Source organism: Anabas testudineus, chromosome 22, assembly GCF_900324465.2.
Source record: "Anabas testudineus chromosome 22, fAnaTes1.2, whole genome shotgun sequence".
NCBI classification, from domain to species: Eukaryota; Metazoa; Chordata; class Actinopteri; order Anabantiformes; family Anabantidae; genus Anabas; species Anabas testudineus.
In genome coordinates, this window is record NC_046630.1 from 17677528 (window position 1) to 17700657 (window position 23130).

At 40.4% G+C, this 23130-nt stretch overlaps 1 protein-coding gene across 1 annotated transcript in view; it reads left to right on the forward strand.

Annotated features, from left to right (window-relative positions):
* LOC113148473 (ephrin-A5b-like) overlaps positions 1 to 10023 on the forward strand; it is a 65457-nt gene extending 55434 nt beyond the window's left edge. The window contains exons 3-5 of the mRNA XM_026340173.1: positions 5102 to 5167; positions 5293 to 5373; positions 5566 to 10023. Coding sequence (XP_026195958.1) covers positions 5102 to 5167; positions 5293 to 5373; positions 5566 to 5690 — 272 coding nt within the window. The 3' untranslated portion in view covers positions 5691 to 10023. The remainder of the gene's footprint in view (positions 1 to 5101; positions 5168 to 5292; positions 5374 to 5565) is intronic.
* The last annotated feature ends 13107 nt before the right edge of the window (positions 10024 to 23130 follow it).

A 23130-nucleotide genomic window follows, 5' to 3' on the forward strand; every position in this document is an offset into this window, starting at 1 on the left:
AGCCATGCCAGAGAATTGTTGACGTTGTTGCAACTCCTTGGATGTCGATAAGAAATATCGTGAGTTGACTAAACAAAAGAAGCTGAATTGGGTAATCACCACAGAGTGATGTGAAATTGAGTAAAGATGATGTTCCTGTAGACTGTGACTCTGAGAGAGACGAAGGCAGAGAGACGATCCATATGGCTTCAAGCAGTTTCAGGCCATGTGGATCTCTGGCTGACTCAGATTGTTGACTCATCCATCAGGTCCTTGTTCACCAAAGACACTTTGGGATCAGAGGATCTGAGCACGGGATGAAATAACAAAAGACAAAGACACCTCTGGGAACATACCAAGAGCTTTTAGTCAGAACATTTCACATCATACAGATGTGTGTCCTCATTGTGTAGATTTATGTAGTTGAGCTGCTTCCAAAAGTATTTCTACCACTAAATCTCCCATTCTCAAATTTTCTTTTAATGAGATCCTCACTTTCGTCAACATAGACATGCTAGAATTACCTGGATAACATAAATATACTATGTGATTTATGTTTTCAAATTATTTTTCCCATTTGTGTGTGGTATGAAGAATGGTTCTAAACACTACACACACTACCACATGAGCCTCATTTGCTGTAGCTGTGGAAAAGGAGTTTGTCAGAAGCTGTAATCATTCATGGGCCTTAACTGTTCAAATTTAACAGTTAATAAATTAATCTAAATTAAGTCAGCATGAAAATGAACTTATTTAGAGCAGCATTATTTTATTTTATTTTATTCCTTAGCTACAGTAAATGTAAATGACTACACTATAGTCTCATTAGCTAGTCACTAAGCTTTATTTGCCTACAAACAATAGTTAAGGTTGTGTGACTGAAAAACAACAAAACATTAAAGTACTGAAGTGAAATTGTAAAAAATTAAAGAAAAAGCTGAGATTACAATGTCCCATAGGCTAGGAGCAGAGTTGGTGAATCATTATGATTTACCTCTTTCACATTACGCAGTCATTTACTCTGTTATTAATTAAATCAGCTTTAAGCTGATGAACGTTTTATTAGTTTATCACACAATATGCTGTTTTTCAACCACATACACATATAGTTTCAGTTTACTGTTTTCAGTTAGCGTGCAGACACAGAATTTTAGACTTTAGACTTGGTGTCTGAACGTTTTCCACCACAAATGTTTTCACATGCACATACCTGAACCTTGAACTGAAGAACAAGTTGTATTTTAATACAGCTTTTAAGCCTTTAATTGCTCAAACTGTTTTGGAAAGAAAGCAAGGAAGACATTTTTCCATATCACATATCACAATTCGTTTTTCTTCATTTTAATTTATTATTATTCATTATTGTTTATTGAATGTTTTTTTTTCCACCACTTTTTGAAAATGTCTTTCTAGGGGCCCAGAAGCTCATATAGATGTCAGTAAGAAAATATGTAGGCTACCGCTGACCCACATGAAAAACATATTTTTCCAGATGGATTCCTTTTTTCCCCTGCAGCCACATCCACAAATTGTGGTTGCATTAAACTACTGGATGTTTTATCAGCTGCTGGTATCAGTGTCGGATTGCTCTAACAAAGCCTAACAATAGATGATAGTTAATACCAGTGTTGTACATATAATATGGTTTGGAAGTCTGTTAAGTGTTCATGTAAATGACATATCGGAGGGGGGTTTGTGACTGCTTGTCTCTGTGAAGACAGACACTCCTTTGTCCTCCTTTGTGCTGATCGTCATTTGCCCTAGGCAGGGGGAAGATGGGGTGGGGCCATGTCAAAAAAGATGACACCTGCTAAGGGCCTGTCCGCCTGGCAGACAGACAGACACCCGAAGGCAAGCTGCCCCTGTGTGGGATCAGTGCTGCGGCTGGTCCTAGGAGGTCAAAGGTCACATGGATGACGACGAGGTCTGCACTGCAGGCTTCTCATGGCCTCAGAGGGCGGTATGTTTTTCTAATAGAGCCCCTTTGGAGTGAGGAAAGCCTGATCCTAATCTCAGAGGATAGAAATCCAATTTTCAGAGGAGACAGTTAAGAGTCTGGCTTTCCGTGTGTGAGAGAGACGACTGTCTCCCTGTAAAACCCTCACTCTTCAAACGCCCAGGTCCCGCTCTGTACAGTCAGCACAGATCTACATCGATAATGACACCAATCCCGCCAGCACAGTGCCCCGACAGTTTCCTTTTAGCTTCTCGCAGCTGAAGCAAAGACAAAGAGCTTTGTTCCCTAAGATAAACCGATCATCACAAGCAAAACATCTGATCCGGCAGTCTTTATCAGGATCTGCCTACTACGCCTCACCAAAGCTCAACCCATAGCTCCCCAGCCAGGCCCCTTCAGAGATCCAGTCTTGCCGGTGTCAAACATGCAATTGCCATCATCACAAGACTGAACTTGTAATGTGTGTGCGAGCGTGTGACAGGGAGGTTTAGCATTGTCTCCTCATCATCATAGCGAGGCGGCGGCCAGATGACCTGACTAATGCTGGGGGTCTAAAGTTGCAGGCAGAGCTGGAGTTACAGTCACGGTGAAGCACGGCTTGCGTTGCTCGAGGACAGAAAAACCCAGACTCTGACCTCAGTGGCAGACATGGGAAAAAGACAGAGAGACACTTGGGTAATTGTGTGTGTGCTGGATTCTTTAAAGAGAGGGAAGGAAGGATGTAGGCGAGTGCGAAATGGCAAAACAGAAAAATAAGAATGTTTTGAAGCATAAAGGATCTTCCTCAGGTCTCACAGTGAAGACCTCACATACCCAAACGATGACCACAACATAATCAGAACCAAAGTGTATAACAACACATGCTGGCATCTAGTAAAGAGTACTAAAACAAAAGATTTATCTACTTACGAAATGCACATTAGAACACATACATCTGTCAGTCATTAAAACACATAATTCGTGAAGAGGCTGTGTGATGAGACACGTGGCTGGTTTTTATTTCTCTGGGAAAAAAAAAATACTCCCAAAGCATGCATTTCAATGAGATTTTAAAGTTACAGAATGAAAAACCTGAAACGCCGTAGTCCTCAAGTGCTTATTTCAGGCTGCTAGGAGCAATAGGTGATTTAAAGATGCTGATCAATAATGAGAACACGCTGTTTTTCATTGTGGCTGTTAGCTGTGACTTCAATATGTTGCCGTTTAACATATGTAGAAGAGTTAAACCATGTCTGCTTCAGCAGGGAATTAATTGGCAATGTACTGTGTGGCATATGTACCGTTGCTAAGGTTACTCGCTGTTTAATGTACTGTATCTCACTCAGAGTCAGAGATTTTTTGACTAAAAAAAGTACTGGCAGTAGAAATCAATTCAAAAAATGCTTATAAAAATAGAAATCTGGACAAGTGTTTAAACATATGAGACCTTGCTGGTCCTGTCACTGTAAATTTGACATTTTCAGGTTCTGGACCGTTGCTTAAACCTAATCTCCGTGGACTGTAGGAATGCTTTTTGCTATCCTGACATTTCATAGACAGAAACATTGATCACTGAATCAAAAAATTGTCAAGATACTGGATAGCTGCAGCCATAATGTGCACAATTTCATAAGATAAGTGCAATAAGTGCATAATATATGGCATAATATGTCTTGATATAGCTGTCCCCCAAGACATCTCATGCAAGAGAATACTTTTTATGGGGGTAACAGAAAGCATAAGAGGCATGAAAAGAGAGAAAGAGAGGTTTTGGCCAGTCGAATTCAGAGACAGAACTGAAACTGAGACAGTGAGCTCTCCCGTCTGTTCCAGCCTCCGTCGGGGTGTGAGGTAAGTTACTTGATACCCGCTGACACAGACAGAAGCAGCGTGATTGACACCGTTTCTCTCTCATTTATTTCCTGCCTCTGCTGCTTCACTTCCAATATTCCTCTCATGGTGAAGTTTTAAAGACAATTTTTGCCTCCACTCACAGTCGCGTGGCATCTGATAAACTGCCTTTTGAAACAGGAGCCCAAGTTGTTGGCGACAGTGGAAACACTGACATGGTATACTTTTATCAGCAACTCACCACTGGGCCTGAATCCATCACACGGAAGCGTCTGGGTGAAAGGACAGAGGAGTGTCTGTGGACAAACTATGGACACGTCTGTGCACAGATGCACATAGTTGGGAAACCACAGCCACATATGTGCATGCACACAAACCCGACACGTGGTTATGAATATCCCAATGCACTCAAGGTGGTGTGTGGAGACGTTTGAGACTTGGCAGACTGCAGGAAATGACAGAGGTCAGAGAATTGACGCGAGGAAAAGCCCCGAAAAAGAAAAGAATAGAAAAATCTATTTTGGAGTGAGGATGAGGCCAGACAAAACAGGAAAATATTCTCGCTAAATGTGCACGTCAGCGCTCTATTAGCTCTGATTTGGACTGCAGCACGATTTGAAAACTAATTAGTTTTGTTACATCGGCAAAACAATCACAGCAAACCAAAGGAGAAAAAAAAAAGGTTTTAATCTTCCACAATCGAGAAACAGAGGAAATGAGATTTTGTAGGTGAGCATAACAGCATGCTGCGCACCTGCAGAAATGACTGCCCATGGCCAAATTAGACTTGGAAATACGAGGGTGACATTGAGTTGTTTCACATCATAAAATATGGAGCAGAAAGCCTTTTACATCAGGATGAGTGGGGCGGGGGTTCAGATGGCGAGATGAAGCTCTTCAGACTGTATTTAAAAAGACACAAGTGTGGAAAACCTCTGATGAAGAAACAAATCGACCTTGTCGGATTGTTCGTTTCTGCCGCTGAGCTGATGTTTATGAATGAAGGTAGATTTCAGAGTGTGAAGGGGTCTCGGTGTGAAGCAGTGAAGTGAATGTTGAGTGGCGGCTTTGGCAGGACCAGGACGATGAAACTCATGCCGGAATGAGACCATGTGATATTTCTGCCTTACGTGCAGATCAGACACTTTGGCCAGTTTGTCTTCTTGATATAAGGCTGGAAGATATTTCCTGTATACTACTGGAAATGTGGAGTAAAATGTCTGATTCCAAAGATTCCAAAACTTCTTAATCATGCAGCATCAAGGAAGGTATTTTGAAATAGAAAGTGTAGGCAGCATGTCAAATACTGTTCCTGACTCTGTGATTTCTCCACAGCCTCTCTCACTGACAACAAGGGGAGAAGGAGCTGCCTTCGACTTAAAGTCTTCGTCAGACCTCACAGTGAGTCGCAGATTGTTATGTCTGCTCTGGACAGTTTTTCATTCAGTGGTTTGCCAGCTCGTGATCAGGCTGTGAACCAGTGACGTTTGACTTGTCTAATCTTCATCTCTCTTGTTTTTTCGAAGACAATTGTGTGAAAAACACTGGGACTGTACAGGAAGGGGTCGATTTTGAGGACAACAACCACAACTCTCTAGAACCAAGAGGTTGGTGGAACTATACAGTATGTGTGTGTGTGTGTGTGTGTGTGTGTGTGTGTGTGTGTGTGTGTGTGTGTGTGTGTGTGTGCGTGTGTCTGTATTTTTGCTTATACACCAATGGGGGCATTACCCATACTGCATACTGTAGCTTTATCATCTGTACCATAATGATAATACTTGTCATCCCTTTTTTTTCAGACGGTATCGGCCATGAGTCACCAGAGCCAGCACGGAGAGACGTGAACTCTGCTGGCCGGCACCACACTTCACTGTTCTTGCTCAGCTCTGCTCTCATCCTCCTGGCCGCCATCTTGTCTTTATAGCCCGCAATGTGCGCCCAGTGTGAGGAGTCTCCTAGGAATGGACTGTTCTTATTGGATCACAGGCCGCCCTACCCTGCAACCCCTCCCCTAAGAGAGCACTTTTTAGAAAAAAGAAAAACACTGACAATCTCTCTTAGTGGACAGAGAGATCAAGGGACTTCGACATTGAAGCCGTTGTTGTTGTTTTTTGACTTTGCAAAATGCCAACTAGTGTGACTGACTTGACTGTCATGACTTTCAGCATCAGTGGGTGCTGACGGCCGAGGCAGGCTGGGGTGTGTGAACGCCTCGCTAGCATTCACAGTATGCAGATATTACACATTTACCTGTGTTCAAGACAAGCACACATACATGCTTTTTGACATATATACACATTAAAAACAAACACAATCACTCTTTAGCTTGAATGGCAAAGAAGCACAGCAGGATCTCTCAAAAGTTTACAGACGATTAACTTCTTTTTTTTTTTTGGTCAGAAACATCATATAACCCCCCCACACACCCCCAACCCCCCCAACCCCATCCTACCCCTCCACCCCTGACATGTAACATGATTTAATCTTTCAAAGAAGATCCAGGAGTGGCACATCATATACAGGCCGACAGAAAAGGAAAAACAAGAAGGATGTTGTTGCTAGGACACTGTTGCCAAGGGCAAGTGGGGGTTCAAGATGGGCCTGTAATGACTTAACCTTGCTCTCAGGTTAAAAAGGACGCTTTGTCTCAGACTGTGGAGGACCCTTGTTAAGAAGGAAAAGGAGAAATTGAAAGAAGCACTCGTCTTGTGCTAGTGTTTGGATAGGGGTGATTTAATGTTCGAGTAACATATTTGTTTTTTAATAACTTGTAATTCATGTAATTCAAAATAGCAGCCGACACCGGTGTACAGTAAAATATTTGAACTGAGCGTAGAAGTCGATTTGGTATTTTGCCAGGCAAAATGTATTTTCCTATTTATTGTGAAGTCCTTGTGCTTTTTTCTGTTCCAGTTTAGTCTGTAAGTACAGTAGTAAGGCAATAAAAAAACAAAGTACACTTACCTATTAAGTTAGTTCATATTACACACTGTTCATTTGGTACAATCATACAAGAACACTGAGAACAGTTTATGTGTTGCTTTAGATTGTTTTTTAAGAAAGTCCAGAAAGGAAAAAAAAAGTCTGATGTGCTATCAGGGTGCAGAAATAGTGGAATCTTTGTGTTTGAAATTTGTCTTTAACGATTGTCACAGTTTTACTAATACACTATTGCGTTTGTGAATCACTGTCATAATACAACTATTGTAAATAGAGGCAAATGTCCTACAAATTTCAGGGATGCGTCCATGCCTAACATGAGGTTGTTTTTTTTTAAATCAGGCGATGGGTTTGGATTATTTTTTCTTGAATAATGCAGCACACGTTTTCTATGGCTAAAGATGTTTGAGCGAGACAGTGACAGAGTTACAGAGCAGGTGGTAGTGTGGAGTGTGTAGAGCGCAGTCAGGGGTCATGTGTGATTCGATTGCATTCTTTGATGGCGTGTAAAGTGGCGTCTGCACAGAAAATACACCAGGGGCACCCTCATACCAGTTATTTCTGGAGTCGAAGCTCGACCACCAGTAGAGATGGAATAAACCGAGCGAGGTGTCCTGTTCTCACAGAGGCGAACTGAGACGGGAGAGAGAGGGAGATGGGAAAGAGAAGGAGAGTGAGATGTGAAGCTCTGTAGTGCTCCTGCTGAGATCAATACTCATGTTCTTCTTCTCCTTTTTTTAAAAACAGGAACATGCTGTAAACATATCTTTTCCACTCGTCACTCTCAGCAGCACCGTTACCTTCACATGCACTCACTGCCAAAATAAACTACAGCCCTCCTGAAACAGAAACCCAGCAGCACCAGTTCATTTTCATACAGTGCAAAGGAGTTACGGTCATGTTAGGGTGAAAAACATCAGAGATTGAGAACAAATTCATCCTCATTTTGATATAAAAATGTTAGAACTAAGTGATTTAAGTCATTATTTTAAAAATTACATTTAAATTTACAAGAAAAGGTAATAATAAATAGAGTTTAAAGTTTCAATTACAGTAAGTAGTACAGTAAGTAAATCAGAACAAAATTAAAATAAAATGAAAAATAACAAAGCCACAGTTTTACTCATATGTACTCCCATTTTATGGGAATGAAGTCATAATTTTACAATAACAATGCTAATAGAAAATTCAAATTGCAATTTTAGAAAGAAGAAAGTCAGAATATTGCTGTGTAAACACAATAGCACACAGAAAGTAAAGGGAGTACAAAGTACTATAAAATAAAAAAAATATTTACACGTTTATTCTCATAACAGTGTTTCCTTGAAATCGGATATTTATTTCACTTAACAGAGGCTTTAATACTCTGTCATAGTACAGAGACTGCTTGGTGTCAAGGAGGAGAAGAACTTGTCATGACTTGCTATCTTTAGGTGTCTTCATTATGTCCATAAATTTCAGGCATTTCAGGGACGTTTTGTCGTTTAAAGTGGTCAAGATTGAAAAAGTAGAATCTGACTTTTAATCTCAAATATAGGTTAATTAGGCAAAATACTGATTCCTACAATACTAACAATGTTAACAAGTAGTGTCCTGATAAATGTGCACGCTTTTCAAACTGTACACCACTCGTTTGTTGTTTCACATTTTGCCGTCTTTAGGTCAAAATACTGACAATAATAAACCTCATCATGTCATAATGATGTCATCAGAGTTATTTTTTAGACTTCAGACAAGAAGATATGCTGTCTCACACTCTCTTTCTATAACAAGAGAACAGATGTTTTGGTGGAGTGTTCCTTTAAAAAGTACTTCCTGCCCTCAGTTTACAAAGAAGTCCTTCAAATTGCAGAATTTTGCTGTTATATTTATTTCAATATTGTAGCATTATTACCTCCACCCCACAATACTCTACTACTTTTATTTTGTACATAGAAATAAGTAATTGATTTAAATTACTGAATTTATCAAACTAAATCTCAGATTATTAGAACCTCCCACTTCTTTTCTGTTTCAACGACAAAATAAATATATATCTCAGCATGAAATTTTTAATGTGTCATTGGTCAATTTTCAAAGTGAATAAATTTAAATTTCAAATTTAAAGATGAACATAACCACTACTAAGCATTTCTGCCTGACACCTTTCAGCCTCCGTACGCTTACGAACATTAAAAGTCTACTGAAATCATTGCCTCTAGCTACGCCACAATGACAAAAAGCCTTCAGTTTTGTGGATACTGTGTATCCAGCAATTAGTCTGTTGTAACATACAGTGTTAGGTACTTTCTCTTTTTTCACTCCTCTTCTGAAGGGCAGTTTAACTGACACATTAATGTTCTTAGCAAGACAAAAAAGTCAGTGTTTGATATAAAAATGCTTTCTTTCATTTTATATGTCTTTTATATGAAGTAGAAAAACAAACAGGATCAACACGTCACCCTGTATCTGTAAATGTTTTTGTGTAAACATGGCGCATATCAGACATGCAGTGCGGTCAGGTTACAATCATGAATCAAGAGGCCTGAAGAAAGAACAGATGCATCTCCAAGAGCTGGAAAATCATATTTTTTTCCTTTTCTTTTTTTAAATAAAAAAATCTGATTTTGTTTATTGTATTATTGCATCCAAACTGCCTTCAAAGTCCAGGATGTTCTTTCTTTCTGTGTGTGGTCTCTTCGCTAATCTTCACCTCCAGCTGTTTCCGTGCCAGGCTGCGGCTACCATCGCCATGATGGCGATGCTGCGAGATTCAGGCGATGCAAGGTTTTACTGGTGTAGCAGCTCAGTGTGTTTGTTTGTGGCAGCACAGGAAAGTCTGTTTTCCATGTCAAATTGTGATGGTTAGTGTTTTTATTTTAAATTTTTTTTTTTAACAAACTGAGCTACAAGGCGGGGAAACATGTTCTTCTTCACCATAAAGGATTTCTTCTCACCTTATTTTGGTACCATGTAGCCTGAAGCTAACACCTCTGTGTTGCTGGTTTGCAATGTCTGTTCTGAAACTTCTGTATCTTAAAAAAGAATGTGCACTTTTGTCAGTGCATCTAGGCATTGGGAACATTTTCTTACTTTAGCCACAGCTGTGTTTCTTCCCCTACTAGACATGGATGTGCCACAAAATTGCACATTTCTTTTATCATTGTAGTATTTGTACTTGTGCCTGTATGAACCCCATCCTCTTCTGTACTCATCTAAACTATTCTAATGTCTGTTTCCTGCTCAATCCCTCACTAGACTTTTCTACAAAAAGACAGTTTCTTTGTAAATACACGTGTTGGAGCAGCTCTGACTAACTAAATCAGACAACAACATAAAAAAAAAAAAAAAGATTTAATAAATATTTCTTTGTCGTTGTAATTATCGTGTCTGATTTGTTTTATTAATCAGTATGTAAATGAGTGGCAGTTTGTGAAATGGAAAGAGCATAGAAAAGGCGTGAAGGCTTTGTCAGAGCAGCCCGAGCCCGAGCGAGCGCTGAGTGTTTGTCTTGGTTGTCACTCGATGCATAATCACACAGGCTGAGTCCGGGGGAAAGTGGGTGAACAGCTGTTTCTCTATAATCTGGAGGTAATTCGCAGGCTGAAAAAACAAAAACAGAAACAGCTTCAATTAATCTTGTGGGAATGTGAAGCGCTTCAGGGAGCTCTGCCAAGAAAACTTTGTCTCACACGCTCTTTAGCTCCTCGCCTCACTCTGCCTCTTCTGTTGTCTGCTTCAATTTCTCACTATTTGTCTCGGGCTTCCTCTTCCTTCCTCGGTCTCTCTGGCGATCTTGCCACCTTCCACCTGATGAACCAAAACCAAAAACTGTACGATTTTAGATCATTGTATTTGGACAGTGTTGTCACAAACAGTTGGAAACTTCAACAAAAAAGGACAAGAGCTCACTGTTCACTGGTCAAACGTAGCAGCAGCTGAGGTCTCTGAATCAAAGTGTGCTGCTGGTTGAAATCTTAGATTTCTGCCAAGATGAACTCTGGTGGACGAGATCTTTTGCACAGTAGAGAGATACCTTTCTTAAAGTTGATGTAGTTGCAAAACTCAGAATAAAAACTAAATTTGTAAAACTCTAAGCAGCAGAAGCCTAAACACATTAATTCTTATTCCTTTCAAAAGATCAAGCTTCAAAACATGGATCCGTCATTTCCTATATATGCAGTCTGATACTGTCTTTCATTAGACCCACCTGGATGCTAAATGCTTTTGTCTTTTTAAATAATTGCAAATAAAAGTATAAGTAAAGAATCAAAAGTGAATTTCACAGTCAAGTGAAAACCTGTATAAAAAGCAGTATGAAAAGAAAGAAGGAAGGAAACAAACAAACACGGAATAACTTCCAGTAAAGGGAGTCTGAGCAGTTTATCTGCTCTGCCGTGGACTTTGAATATATATTTTCCTTTGTGAACAGTGAGGGAGAAATACCACTCTTGTCCACAACTACTGGTGATGACAAAGTCCAACGCCACACTCCATGTTTGTCCTGAGGGGGCAGTCTACAGTCCTCTCAGACAGCCCCGGGGGGTCATGTGCTAGCAGAAGCACACACTCCAGTTCATCTTCAGATGGTACAGCAGTGGTTACAGAAAGACTACCACCCTCAGCAGTTAGAGACACTTTCTAAAAGCACTAAGGACTATTTCAGCGTCTATGTGAACCCAAATTGTCCGTCCCTCTAAAGTGTTCTTCAGAAAAGCAACTACCTCGCTGAGCCTGTTGACTCATCTCCACATACTGTAAGCAGAAGGTAATAGATGGATGGATAATTGAGAAATTAAATTTAGCTAGCAGATACTGTTAATTGCAAAATATTAATACTGAACATATGTGCAAATTGATTTCTTTTCCTGTACTCTTTGCAGTTACATCATTATTAAACTTTTAATAATTGCTTCTTTAGGCTTACGCTTTTAGCGTAACAAAATGTTTCCCTAACCTCAACCAAGTACTGCTGTTCAAACACAACACGTCTGTTCATTAAGCCAGCCACAACCTTTGCCAAACTTCAACCAAAGTACTTTTTTTACCTTAACTACACACAGAATCTGTGTCATCTACTTTGTACGTTCTTCATTCCAACTGTTTCTGTTAATAAGGGTTAAAAAAAGTTATGTGTAGAAGGCAACATTAGGTTTTAGGTTTAATATCTGAAGCATAAAATAAAACTAAAACCATCTCTTACGTTTATGTCCAGTAAATTGTTTTGCCAGTTATACTGAATGAAATTCTACATGTGGTCAGAGGATAGTCACACTAGAGTTCACATCCTGAATCCTGCCTGTGGTTTGGTTCAACCAACAAAAGCTGTAGGAAAAAGATCATGGTATCAGTAGAATGTTAAATAAATTTGGATCTGAAGTCACTGCAGACATTTTTGTGTTAAACCAGATTGTGGGCTTCCCCTATCCTAAACCAAGTGGTTCTTGTTTTCCAAGATCAGATATTTCACGGAAACCGAGTCATTTCATTTTACTCATAGATTCAGTATCAGATATTTGCTGCTTGGCAGTTACATGAATCAACAACCCGTTAGTAAACCAGACAGCAGCATGTTTCCCTCAAAAAGTATTTGCTGTTGCAAATTAGTTGTGTATAAACGTCATTTCCAGGACATGGTTGCCTGGAGGTATGGAAAAGGTTTTGAAAAAACATTAAGACCGTCATGAGGAAAGATTATCTATTCATTTGCACATTGAGTTATCGCTTTGTAGATTTTAGAATGACTTGCTGAATGACTGGAATTAAATCCAAATACTAAAGTTAGAAAAACAGTATGTGATATTTTACAGGCTTTTTGTTTCTTTGGTGGTAAGTCAAAACTTTCCTTAAGGGTGTTACTTGTAAAATCCCAGCGACAGGTTGGGATATAATTAGCACGATCAGATGTAGGCCTACAATGCACAGTGGGTGGATTAAATAGTGTGGAGACTACTTAGGTGGTGTAGGAAGGCGTAGGTGTTTGATTTCATGCCAATTAGCAGTTTCCCACAGTACGTTTTAAAAAGCAGCACAAAATGCAGGCTAGGTTTGCTTTAGGGTTGCATGAAATGCAAGTGCTTTAGCTAGAAACAATAAGAAAAAACATAAATAAAGGTAATTGAGTTAGAAGAACTGCTCCTTAGAGTATTTTATCTGATATATATAAAATGAAAATATCACACTAAATTCTTACAATTCCCTCTGACACTGTAAATGTGTTACGCTTCACACATTATATGTCCTGACCTTGTACAGCTGTTACAACAGCCCTTAACTGTTATAATGAATAACAACCCACCTTTACTGACTTGTTTGTACCTAATTCTCCTTCAAAGTAAAAGTCTTATTTTTGCTACTTCCTGTCCATGTTTCATGTTGACAGATGCTGGATTGTGGGAATGTCTCAGACTGGACTTCCCACTGATAACCAGTCTCCTCTTATCTGTGTTTTGGTTCTGTGGAAAATGTGTCAGGCAGTCAGACACTTCCTGTTCCACCTGCTCTACTCCCTGATTTTGTGGCCTCATCTACGGTTAAGTCAGCAGTGATTTCAGTCAAATCTCATGAATGCAGTGTCAGTGTGCATTCATTGTTCTATACGTCACCCTGAAGCATATAATCAGTGTTTAAGATTAAGGGATTCCTCTTATGTTTCAAGAATTTATGCAAGATTATGGAGGATGAATCCAGGAACCTGTTCACAGCAGCAGGATTAGCTGCTGACAGACTCAGCATGTCTACTGTGCTGTTCAACTAAAGTCTGCAAACGCTGCTGATTATCATGATGTTAGTCTTACAACTGATATCTGTCCTGTCCAATACATCAGCTTTCTCTGAATTAAGGAAGACAGCCTTGATTGAAGCATTTTAACAGTTTTTGAAAGGTCTTATTAGCCCGAGACGATGCTTCTATCCCATGAAAACAAAAACAAATATCTAATCCTCTCTAAATGCACCGGATTTGGCAGTATGTGATTTGCTCCGGACTGTGATGTGACATCATGGTAGTGTCGTGCCGCATCGTCTGAGTGTAATCCAGCATTAAACCACCTGAGAGAGCAAGAGTGAGGAGGAAACCAGCATCATTTTCTTTGAAACAGTAAAAGCCTAGAAGCTGTTTTCTGTCAGCCTCTCTGACAGCAGTGCGCCTCACGCAGCAGATGCCTCGGTGGGAGGTGCCAGGCGCGTCACTTTCATTAACTCAGCAGTGAAGAAACCTGCCACCTTGAGGAAATGTCAGCTGCAGGAAGTTGAGTCTGTAGGTTGCTGTTGTTTGGTCTGAGCAAGTAGGAGATTAAGTGTAGACGGGCATAGCAGCTGCAATGGGTGCGCAACATGGCCAAAACTATGTGGACACCGTCTTTGCTGTGCAGAGAGGCAGCTCCATAAAGAAATAGTTTTCTCAGTTTGATGTGAAGAAGCTGGCCTGCACAGAACCTCCACTTCAACCACATCAAAGATCTTCTGGCATGAACTGGAGCAACGCGAGCCAGTCCAACATCAGTGTTGGACACCACTTATGCTGTGCTGGAATGGGAGCGCATCCCTGCAGCCAGGCTCCACAGTCTGTTGGAAAGATTGAAACCAGAGGAGTGGACCAGGAGAAAGGAAAATTCGAAAGAAGGGTTTGATCTAGCTCTCGTATAAATGTAGCACCTTTTTGTCTCAAAGAAATCACCTCTTGAGACTTTGTTGATTTATAAATCACATTTTATTTTCTTCAACGTTCCTGCTTTCTAATTCACAGATGACAAAGACATTTATGTCAATGCTGTCGGGTAATTTTCTTGCTTGCAAGTGAGTCGGGCTAAAAAAGAAAGGAGCAGCACTGTACCGACAGCTCCTAGTGAATTCAACAGAGCAGAGGTCTTCATTGTTTCATACCAGCGGAGCACCCCTAAGCAGAACAGGAAACATGAAGACACAAAAACAGGTGGTTGTGATCCACATGATTGTGAGTGTGTACTAAGACTGGCCCAATCAGAGACGAACTGGTTAACACTATGCGAGTTTCCCATATGGGAGAAAAAGCTGCATTATATAAATACAAAAAGGTGTATTTGCACTACCTTTCTTTTTTTTCTTTTGAGAGGCATGTTTAGGAGGAAAAAGTTCAGACAACAGTTCTCTAGACTATTGTGAGGAGCACAGTTTTTCTCTGTGGGAGGCTGTTACAGCAGCACATTAATGCCAGCGCTCCCTTTTCCAAGAGCTTTTTCAGAGCCTTTTTTTTTTTTCAATAAATGTTTGTGTAATTTTAACTTTTACTGGTTCTAAAAATATTAATAGAAATAAGAAGGAAAATGTGTTTATGGATAACTGTGTACAAACTCTCATGATAAGTTTTACTTTTTTGAAATTCAAACATCTGTGAGTACTTTTTGTAAAACTCCATTTCAAGGGACAAATAAATAAAAATAAAACACTAGGATTAAAGCAAACAAATAAACGAACAAAAAAATAATAAGATGAGCATTATTTCCATTTATTATCTTTAGCTTATGGAGATGAGACACAGTATATCTTCCCAGCATCTGCCTTCACCTGCAGCTCCAGCCTTGCTTTCATTCATAAATCCCTGATGAAATATTGGTTGTTGGTGCTGTTAGTTGGACCAAAGAGGTCAGCTCCTATTTTGCTTTTGATGATTCATATAGTGCATCGTGGAAGTTGTAACAAAGTCAGACAGAGAACCCGCAGCAATTCTTTGGTTTTATGAGTCTGTGTTCACCTGATCTGACACAGTAACCACACCAGAAATATTGCATAGTCTAATCCAGGTGTCAGAGGAGAGGCAGTGGGGAAATAAGGCGGCTGATTGATGTGGATTTTCAGTATGTAGTAAATAAAGAAATCAGAGCTTAGGGGAGAAAATGAGTCATGAAACTGAGCTGAAATGTCAGACTATCCAGCACAGTATACAGACTAGTGTGTTACCACTTAATCATTCATTTTCCTGATTAATTTCCCTTTCGTCTTGGTCTTAAAAGTGTCCCACGAGGCTCACGTTAATTTGATCTCACAGGAAAAGCTCCCCGTAATATCTGCACTATAATTCTCCATTCTTCAAGTCTCTTCAAACTTTTATTCCTGTCCTCTTCAATTTAGCTGAAGGCTTGAGCAGATGGAATTTGTTCGACAAGCGCCGGTAAAGGAGTCGCTTAAGGGGAGCGGGTCTTTGTATCAACAGCCAAACAATCGCAGCACCTCTTCAGGAGCCGTGACCTTCAGCCGCGTGGCGGCGCAGCTGCAAACCCAGTGGACAAACCCATTTCAGAAATCATCATGGAAAATCATGTCGGCCCCATGCGCAGGCAACAGGGGACAGGCTGCATTACTGAACTACCCCGTATTCCTATAATAGAGACCACACAATGGCATGCAGGCCAATTCTCTGCCCCGCTGTTAAAATGAAGCCCTATTCAGTTTTATGTAGGCCATCTGTAAGTCTACTCAAACCTAAAAATAAAGACTGAGTGGAATAGAACATATTCATCGCTCTCTGCTCTCACTGTACAGTACATGGCTCCAAGCTGAATGGGATATCTGAAAGGAGCAAGCTGAGCCAGAGAAAACACAGAACACGGCTCTGTGATTGACTCAAGGCCAGCGAAACAGACTAAATCTATTATTCAGACACGTACAGGACTGTAGGGTAAAGTCCATACCTTCAAAAAAAAATCTATATTGGCAAAATGGACTGTTGTAGTGGAGCAGCGCAATATAGAGCATTGTGATTAATCATTAGTCGAGTCCTCTGTACAACAGAGCCTCAAATAATATTATCCTGTCAGTCATCGAGCTCATTGTTTTATACCATGTTTGAATTTACCTGTTACGCTGCCTGCCCGCCCCCAAAAAAAGTCACCATCTGAATTTCGCTAAGCAAATAAGTAAAAAACGTCCACTGGATAATTACCGCAGTGATTAATATGTTTCAGCTGGCAACACAGAGGGGTCATGTACTCAATGTGTTTCCATCACTGATGACACAGACATATTCCAGGATGACAATGCCAGGATTCAGTGTGACAGACTCCACCAGTAAGGAAATGAAACGTTTCTCTTGTCAAATGTGTTTATTTGAAGTAATGAAATGATCTATAACTTGATGTGTTGAAACTGTGTTTAAGAGGTAGCTCAACCACCGTCAAGGAAAATGACCTGAACTCAGGAGGCTGAGATACTGAAGGAGTTTGTGCTTCTCAGCTAAGTTAGACAAGTTACCAGTTAACAGGACTATTTGAGCAACTTACATGCTACAACTGACGGTGTAGATTCACTGTGTCTGCTGGTGCTATTCCTCTCAGCCAAGCTTTATGTTGAAGCAGGTTACAGCCTCTGTTATTTACTGTATCCATCCAGCTGCTGTGTCGCATGCTGACATTTGTCACCCTTAAACAATGACATAGGTCATCGCACAGCTGGGACTCAAACCATGGTCTCCTGCGTGGAAGGGCAGCGACTGCTACACTACCCAGCCGCTAATCAAGTTGTGTAAGTGAGTAATGCCTGCTTACAGCCTTCAGCAGCGTGTTACAGTAACTGTTATACAACAACAACACGATGCTGAAACACATGGGACCACACGGAGCTGCAGGCTGTGCAGAGGCAGGTGTTGTCCCAGCTTGGGGCCTCGGGAGGCCACCTGGCGCTCAGGCACACACACACACACACACACACACACACACACACACACACGTTTACTGTATGCAGATACACTTTGCAACATTGTCACTGTACGGGATCCCAGGAGCCAGCTCACAGACAGGGCAGCTCTATGACACACATTTAAACATACACACACACATACACGACCTGTCGCCGAGGAGCAGACCTCTGTGCACGTAGAATTAGCACGAGATGGTGAAAAAAATAACTGGAACAGTCAGTAAAGTTTTGGAAATCGAATCTGGAAGCGCTGATTGTGCTGTTTATACAAACAACTTTGACAAATACAGGCAGGTTTGAAGTCACTTCGAGTTTAAAGAAACATGTTCCGAGGAAATAAAAACCAGATGAGGTTTGAAAAAAATCCGTGTTCTGCTCAAGAAAAATGGTTTGTTGTACTGTTAATTTTTGTAATTAGGCGTTGGATTACTGCTTATGGACATCATTTCACATGTCTTTTCTGCTGTGGGAACATGCAAACATTCTCAGGCTCAATCTGTATTTTGGATTTAAGTGTTAGTGTTAACAGGAGCAGGGAAAGTGAGGTTTCCGCCCTTAGATTCTGGCTGGACATTGCAAACTGTTGTAGGCTACATCTTTAAACATTTCTCATGCTGGTTGCTGGGGAAGGGTCTGCAAATGTCAGGAACGTGACACACCCGAAGACCAAGGCAATGAAAAAGTACCGAGATACGTTTAGGATCGAACCATTTCAATGTGGAAGTAATATGACATAGTGTGCACTGGTCTTTAATGTAGTTACTGATAATCTGTGCAGTGTGAGAGCACAAATAAAACATGTAAACGTTCAAATATAAAAGCATTCCAGTTGTCCAAATGAACAGAAAATGAGCTAACGTAGCAGAGGGAACACTGCACAAACTGCTATTAAAACAAGTTCTGATGAGGTACTTTTACCATTATTCCCAATTACCCTGCAACAAGTGTACATTTTCTTCTTTCTAATACGACTACAGAACCACAACTTGGTAAGAAAGTTTCAACAGTGTGTACGGCAATCGTGCATCTGGTTTGTATGAATCGCTGTGTTGATAATTAAGGGCTGACACTCAGAAAGGCGTCTTAATATTTAATGGCTCAGCTATTCTCAGCTGGCCCATCGTACTGCCGCTGCTTTCAAGCTGACAATTACATCTCCGCAACCCCAGCTCCATTTACGACAGTTGTGTTTGTTCTGTCTCTTTTTAAGCCTCATTAGGACTAATGTTTGTTTGGATTTTCACTTCATTTATTTTCCCTATAGTAGAAAGACAAAACACTAAGGGCACTTCAGGATCTTACGAACTCCGCAGGTCATCCTGGGCTGGAGGAAACACTTTAGAAAGTCAACACGAAGGGAGTGGCATTCAGTGAGAAAAGGTTGTGCTCGAGTTTTTCTGGAAGAACACATTTCCTCCCATCATTATACCATGAATCATATTCAAATCTCCTCTTTCAGTGCACCACACAAAAAAAAGAATGGAAAGAACATGATCGTCAATGAAGTGCTGAACATAACCCTGATTTTAAGAGTACATAAACGTATTATTAGGCACATGTGTGAGTTTATGTGAGCTTAAGGTAGTCCTCGAAACCACTAAAAGACTGGCAGGCGTACAGAGCAGGAACCACACAGGTCCTTATAAGCGACCACACCTGTAGGCAAACAGCTTGACAAGTGATCACAGGTGTGTGTTTTTCCTAAAATGACTTCCTTATCAGGTGGAATAATCAGCTTAAACACCATCCATCACCATCAGCATACACTAGTGTAAAGAGTGCACTGTTGACTAGTGAAGCTACAGGAGTGGTACTGCTGGGGGTGGATGGGGTGGCACAGCCCCCTGCATGAATCTGAATGGCCGCCCACTGCTGGAGTCAGAAGGTGCTAATTTATTAATTAAAGGTGTGTTCAGATTTTTCAACACTATGTGACAATTCTGCAGCTGTTATACCTCCTGAATAGAACCAATTGCGTAGTATATACATTTATACAATTATTATTTTTTGTTCTCCTAGTTGTCAAAGTGCAACAGGGCACAACATTTGAAACCCGCTGGGTGCCCTAATTTTGAAGACATAATGTAACTGATATGCAGGTGAAGCGCAGTGTGGGTGTAACCTGTTTCTCTGCAGCTCTGTTATAAAAGATTCAGCCAGAACAGGCTTTACGCCACTCTCGTAAATACTTGTACAACACACATGTGCTCTGGAATCTAGAAGTTCTTCCTGTTTTTTACTTTTTACAGCCGATTTTACTGCTTCTTTTTGCACCTGGATTTTTTTAGTTTTGGACTGATTGCAGGTAGCTTCCGTAACAAACCACCACCAAACTCTACAACATGTTTATAGTGCAACCATAAAAATATCTGTATGAAACATGTATTTATTAATAAAATAAAGGATAATCAGAGACTGGTCTTTGTCTGTCTTGTAAAATGACTTAAAAGGGGAAATTCAGTGATCAAACCCTGATATTGAAGTCCAGTGTGTTTCAATCTTAAGAGGTACGTGCCAGGCCGCCATTAGGGTGCAATTTGAAGAGAGGGGTGCTATTGCCAGAGATGCTTCTGTGAGCTACAGGAGAATAGTGATAACCCTTTATGGGTTTTTAGATCAGAAAGCTAGTCAGTTACTAAGCTTGATTCCTTTGGAGAGGCTGCAATTAGAAAACAGACCTCAGCACAATATGGAAGGGTAAAATATTCTTACATTGTGTCAGGAAAATACAGATCCACTAACCCCCACAGTCAAACAGGGGACCATTAAACTGGAGCTTAGTCTCCCACATTCCTTCCTTTGTGTGCTGCAGTTTGAATTGCCCCGTCCTCCTCCTCCTCCTCCTCCTACTCTGTTTGACATTCCTTCCTTTTATAAGCCTTTTCTTTGATAATTAGCCTAAATGTTTTTATTGCTTGGCTTATTAGCATAGCTTTACAGTGAGGTGACACCATGGTTCGGTTTCCCAACTACAGTACAGCACCACTTAACAGTCCTGGGCTTCAGGAGATTTTACTTGTATGGTGGGTTTTAGATGCCTGGTCATGACGTTTGATGGCCGGATGACTGTGGTCCATTAGTCATCCAGCATCTCTAACAGGCCCCCATCTTATCAACAAATCCTGAACTATGTGGTAACCAGACGTTCTGACCTCTTTAAGGCCACTTCATGGTTTTCATTTGACACATGCTCAGTACTGGCAAAAACATGCATGTATTTAAACTAAGTAGAGACGTTTTAACCATACAGATTACAAAGCACAATGACATTGCTGAAAAAAGAACAGTGTCAAGTTACTTGTCTTGAACATGCAGTCGCTCCGCATAGTTTGGACAGACACAAATATTTAGGCTGCACCTGAAGGTACACTTAGATCCAGCTCAGACCCTCCTAGAGACAGGTTGGCAGCTGACAGAATTTAAATTGTGCACACCCTAGTGGACACACAGGCGCACACATGAAGAACTGGTGTGTGTTTCACTCCGTCCATTGGTTCCTCATGAACATGTAAACAACCCACAAATTATATAATTCTTTTTTTTACTATCAAGAAGAAAATATCAGCCCGAGACTATAGTATTTTTTGCTAAATGTCCCTCAAACAGAAGGAAAGAAAAGCATTTCTGCAGAAGATTAATGCACATTTGGAGTTCTATTGACCATTTTTGGCAGCAGGACAGCGAATGTGGGACTGAGTCAAAATAAGCTACAATTTCTGTTTAAAAAAAAGATTGATGTGTTTTTAACAGTTTTATTGGACAAAAATGGAGCTCTTTTATTTATTCTTTTTATTTCTGAAGCATAAGGTGTGCAAGCACAGGTGGTTTAATGCAGACAGACACATAAAGACAGTGAAACTAACACGGTGACTGTTAATACAGTGATGAAGGGGCAAGGACTGACTACGGCTGACAGTAGAAAAAGCAGCTAGCTGTGACCTCTAACAGCAAATCAGATCAGTGAATGTCTAAATGAATGTCTCTGTTTTCCTTACTAGTCTGCTGTGAGGCGGTTTGAACAAGACGTGTGGATCAGATCAGATGTCTCTTTTTTTTCTCTTTCTCTCTCATATGTTTTGAGCACGGCTGAGATTGTTGTTCATATGCAACTGAAGGAGAAAAATGATTTATATAGTCTCCCTCCCGCCCCACAAATCTCACATTACATCCAGTAAATTGCTCAATAATAAGATAAGCATTTGTCAGTGCCGTTTGAAAAGCAGCAATTTCTTTGGCGATAAAGTGAAATGCAAATGCTTGAATTAAAGTTAGGAGTAAATTTGGCTCAGTCAAAAGTTGAATCAGGAGGAGTGTGGGGCGTACAGATGTTGCTATGCCTTAATTCTCACACTACAGGATTGTACTGGGAGTGTTTATAATCATAGTTTACTCTGAATCATGCTGTTTGAGGACATGGACACGTCTATGTCTCTTATGTCAAATGAAAGAATACTTAAAGTCTCAGCAGTTCACCACAGTGGCAAAATATTCCCATCCGCTTTTTCCATAGCTGCGCTGTCAAATCATGGTCCAATAATCCAAACTCACACAGGAGAGTGAAAGTGAATATTTGTCTTGGCTTCCAATGTGTCAGGGAGAAAATTAGCCATGTGTTAGAATAACAGCGCGTGTCCAAGTTCTGCAGCAACGTAGAGGCCTGCTCCTCTGGAGGAGAGAGCTGAGGTGTGTTTGAAGGGAAGCTGGAAACACACCGGGTGCTGTCACCCCTCTGGCAGTGATGTTATGTGAAGCCAAGGTCATAGGTCAACCACTTTCTCAAACCAATACTTCCCCCTGGTGAACACTCTCCCTGTCCAACTACACCTAGATCTGAGGATGACATTCTCTCATCACTTAGTAGAAGATTTGCACCTCAATGTACAATTGAAGGACTTGATTGAAATATTTTGATGTTTGCAGCACACACACAACTGCTACTTCAATTAAAATACACTAAAGAAGGTCTTACCCTTTACTTTTAAATGTTGACAAATGTTGGCGAGAAAGATTGCAAAGAAACTTAAATTAAAAGAACAGGGCAAATAAGGAAGAAGAAAACGACTAAGAAGGGAAGGAAAAAAGCTAGATAAAAAGGAAAGAAGGAAGCAAAGATGAGAAAGGAAATGAAGGAGGCCAGACCAAAATAAGATATGAAAAAAGGAAAACAGAAAATAGATGGATGATAAGTCTCATAGAAGATAAGAAACAGCTTGGATCTTTTTAGAAAATGTCAAAAGACTTTGATTAATTTTGCTGAAAGGCTGAGATACAGTTCCTATGTGAACAATGTCACATTGAACGGAACAATGTCCAAAAATGGAGAAACAAGTTTTTGTCAACGTACTGAAAGCTTGTCTCCGTCATCTGCATTCATGAAGGATGGAAATAAGGAAAAGAGAAAAATGTGCATAAGTGAGGATCAAAGAAAAAGGAAAGGAACAAAGGAAGTGGGTGACAAATATTGAGGGAACAAGTAGGGAAAGAAGAAAAAAACACAATGGAAAGAAAAAATAAAGGAGACAAGGGAAATAGAGAAAAGATGGAAATAAAAGGAAGAATGTTGGATATGGAAATAAAATGAGAGGGTAGAAAGCAGGAACACAAGTGTGAAGGAAAGCAGTGAGAAAAAAGTGAAAGAGAAGGAGAAACACAAGAAAAGGGAGACAAAGTCAAAACAGGAAGTTCAATGAACATTAAAGAGAGAGCATAAAAGACGACAGGACAGGAGAAAAGAGAAAACCAAAAAATGAGAAGAGAGAGGAGAGGAAATAATG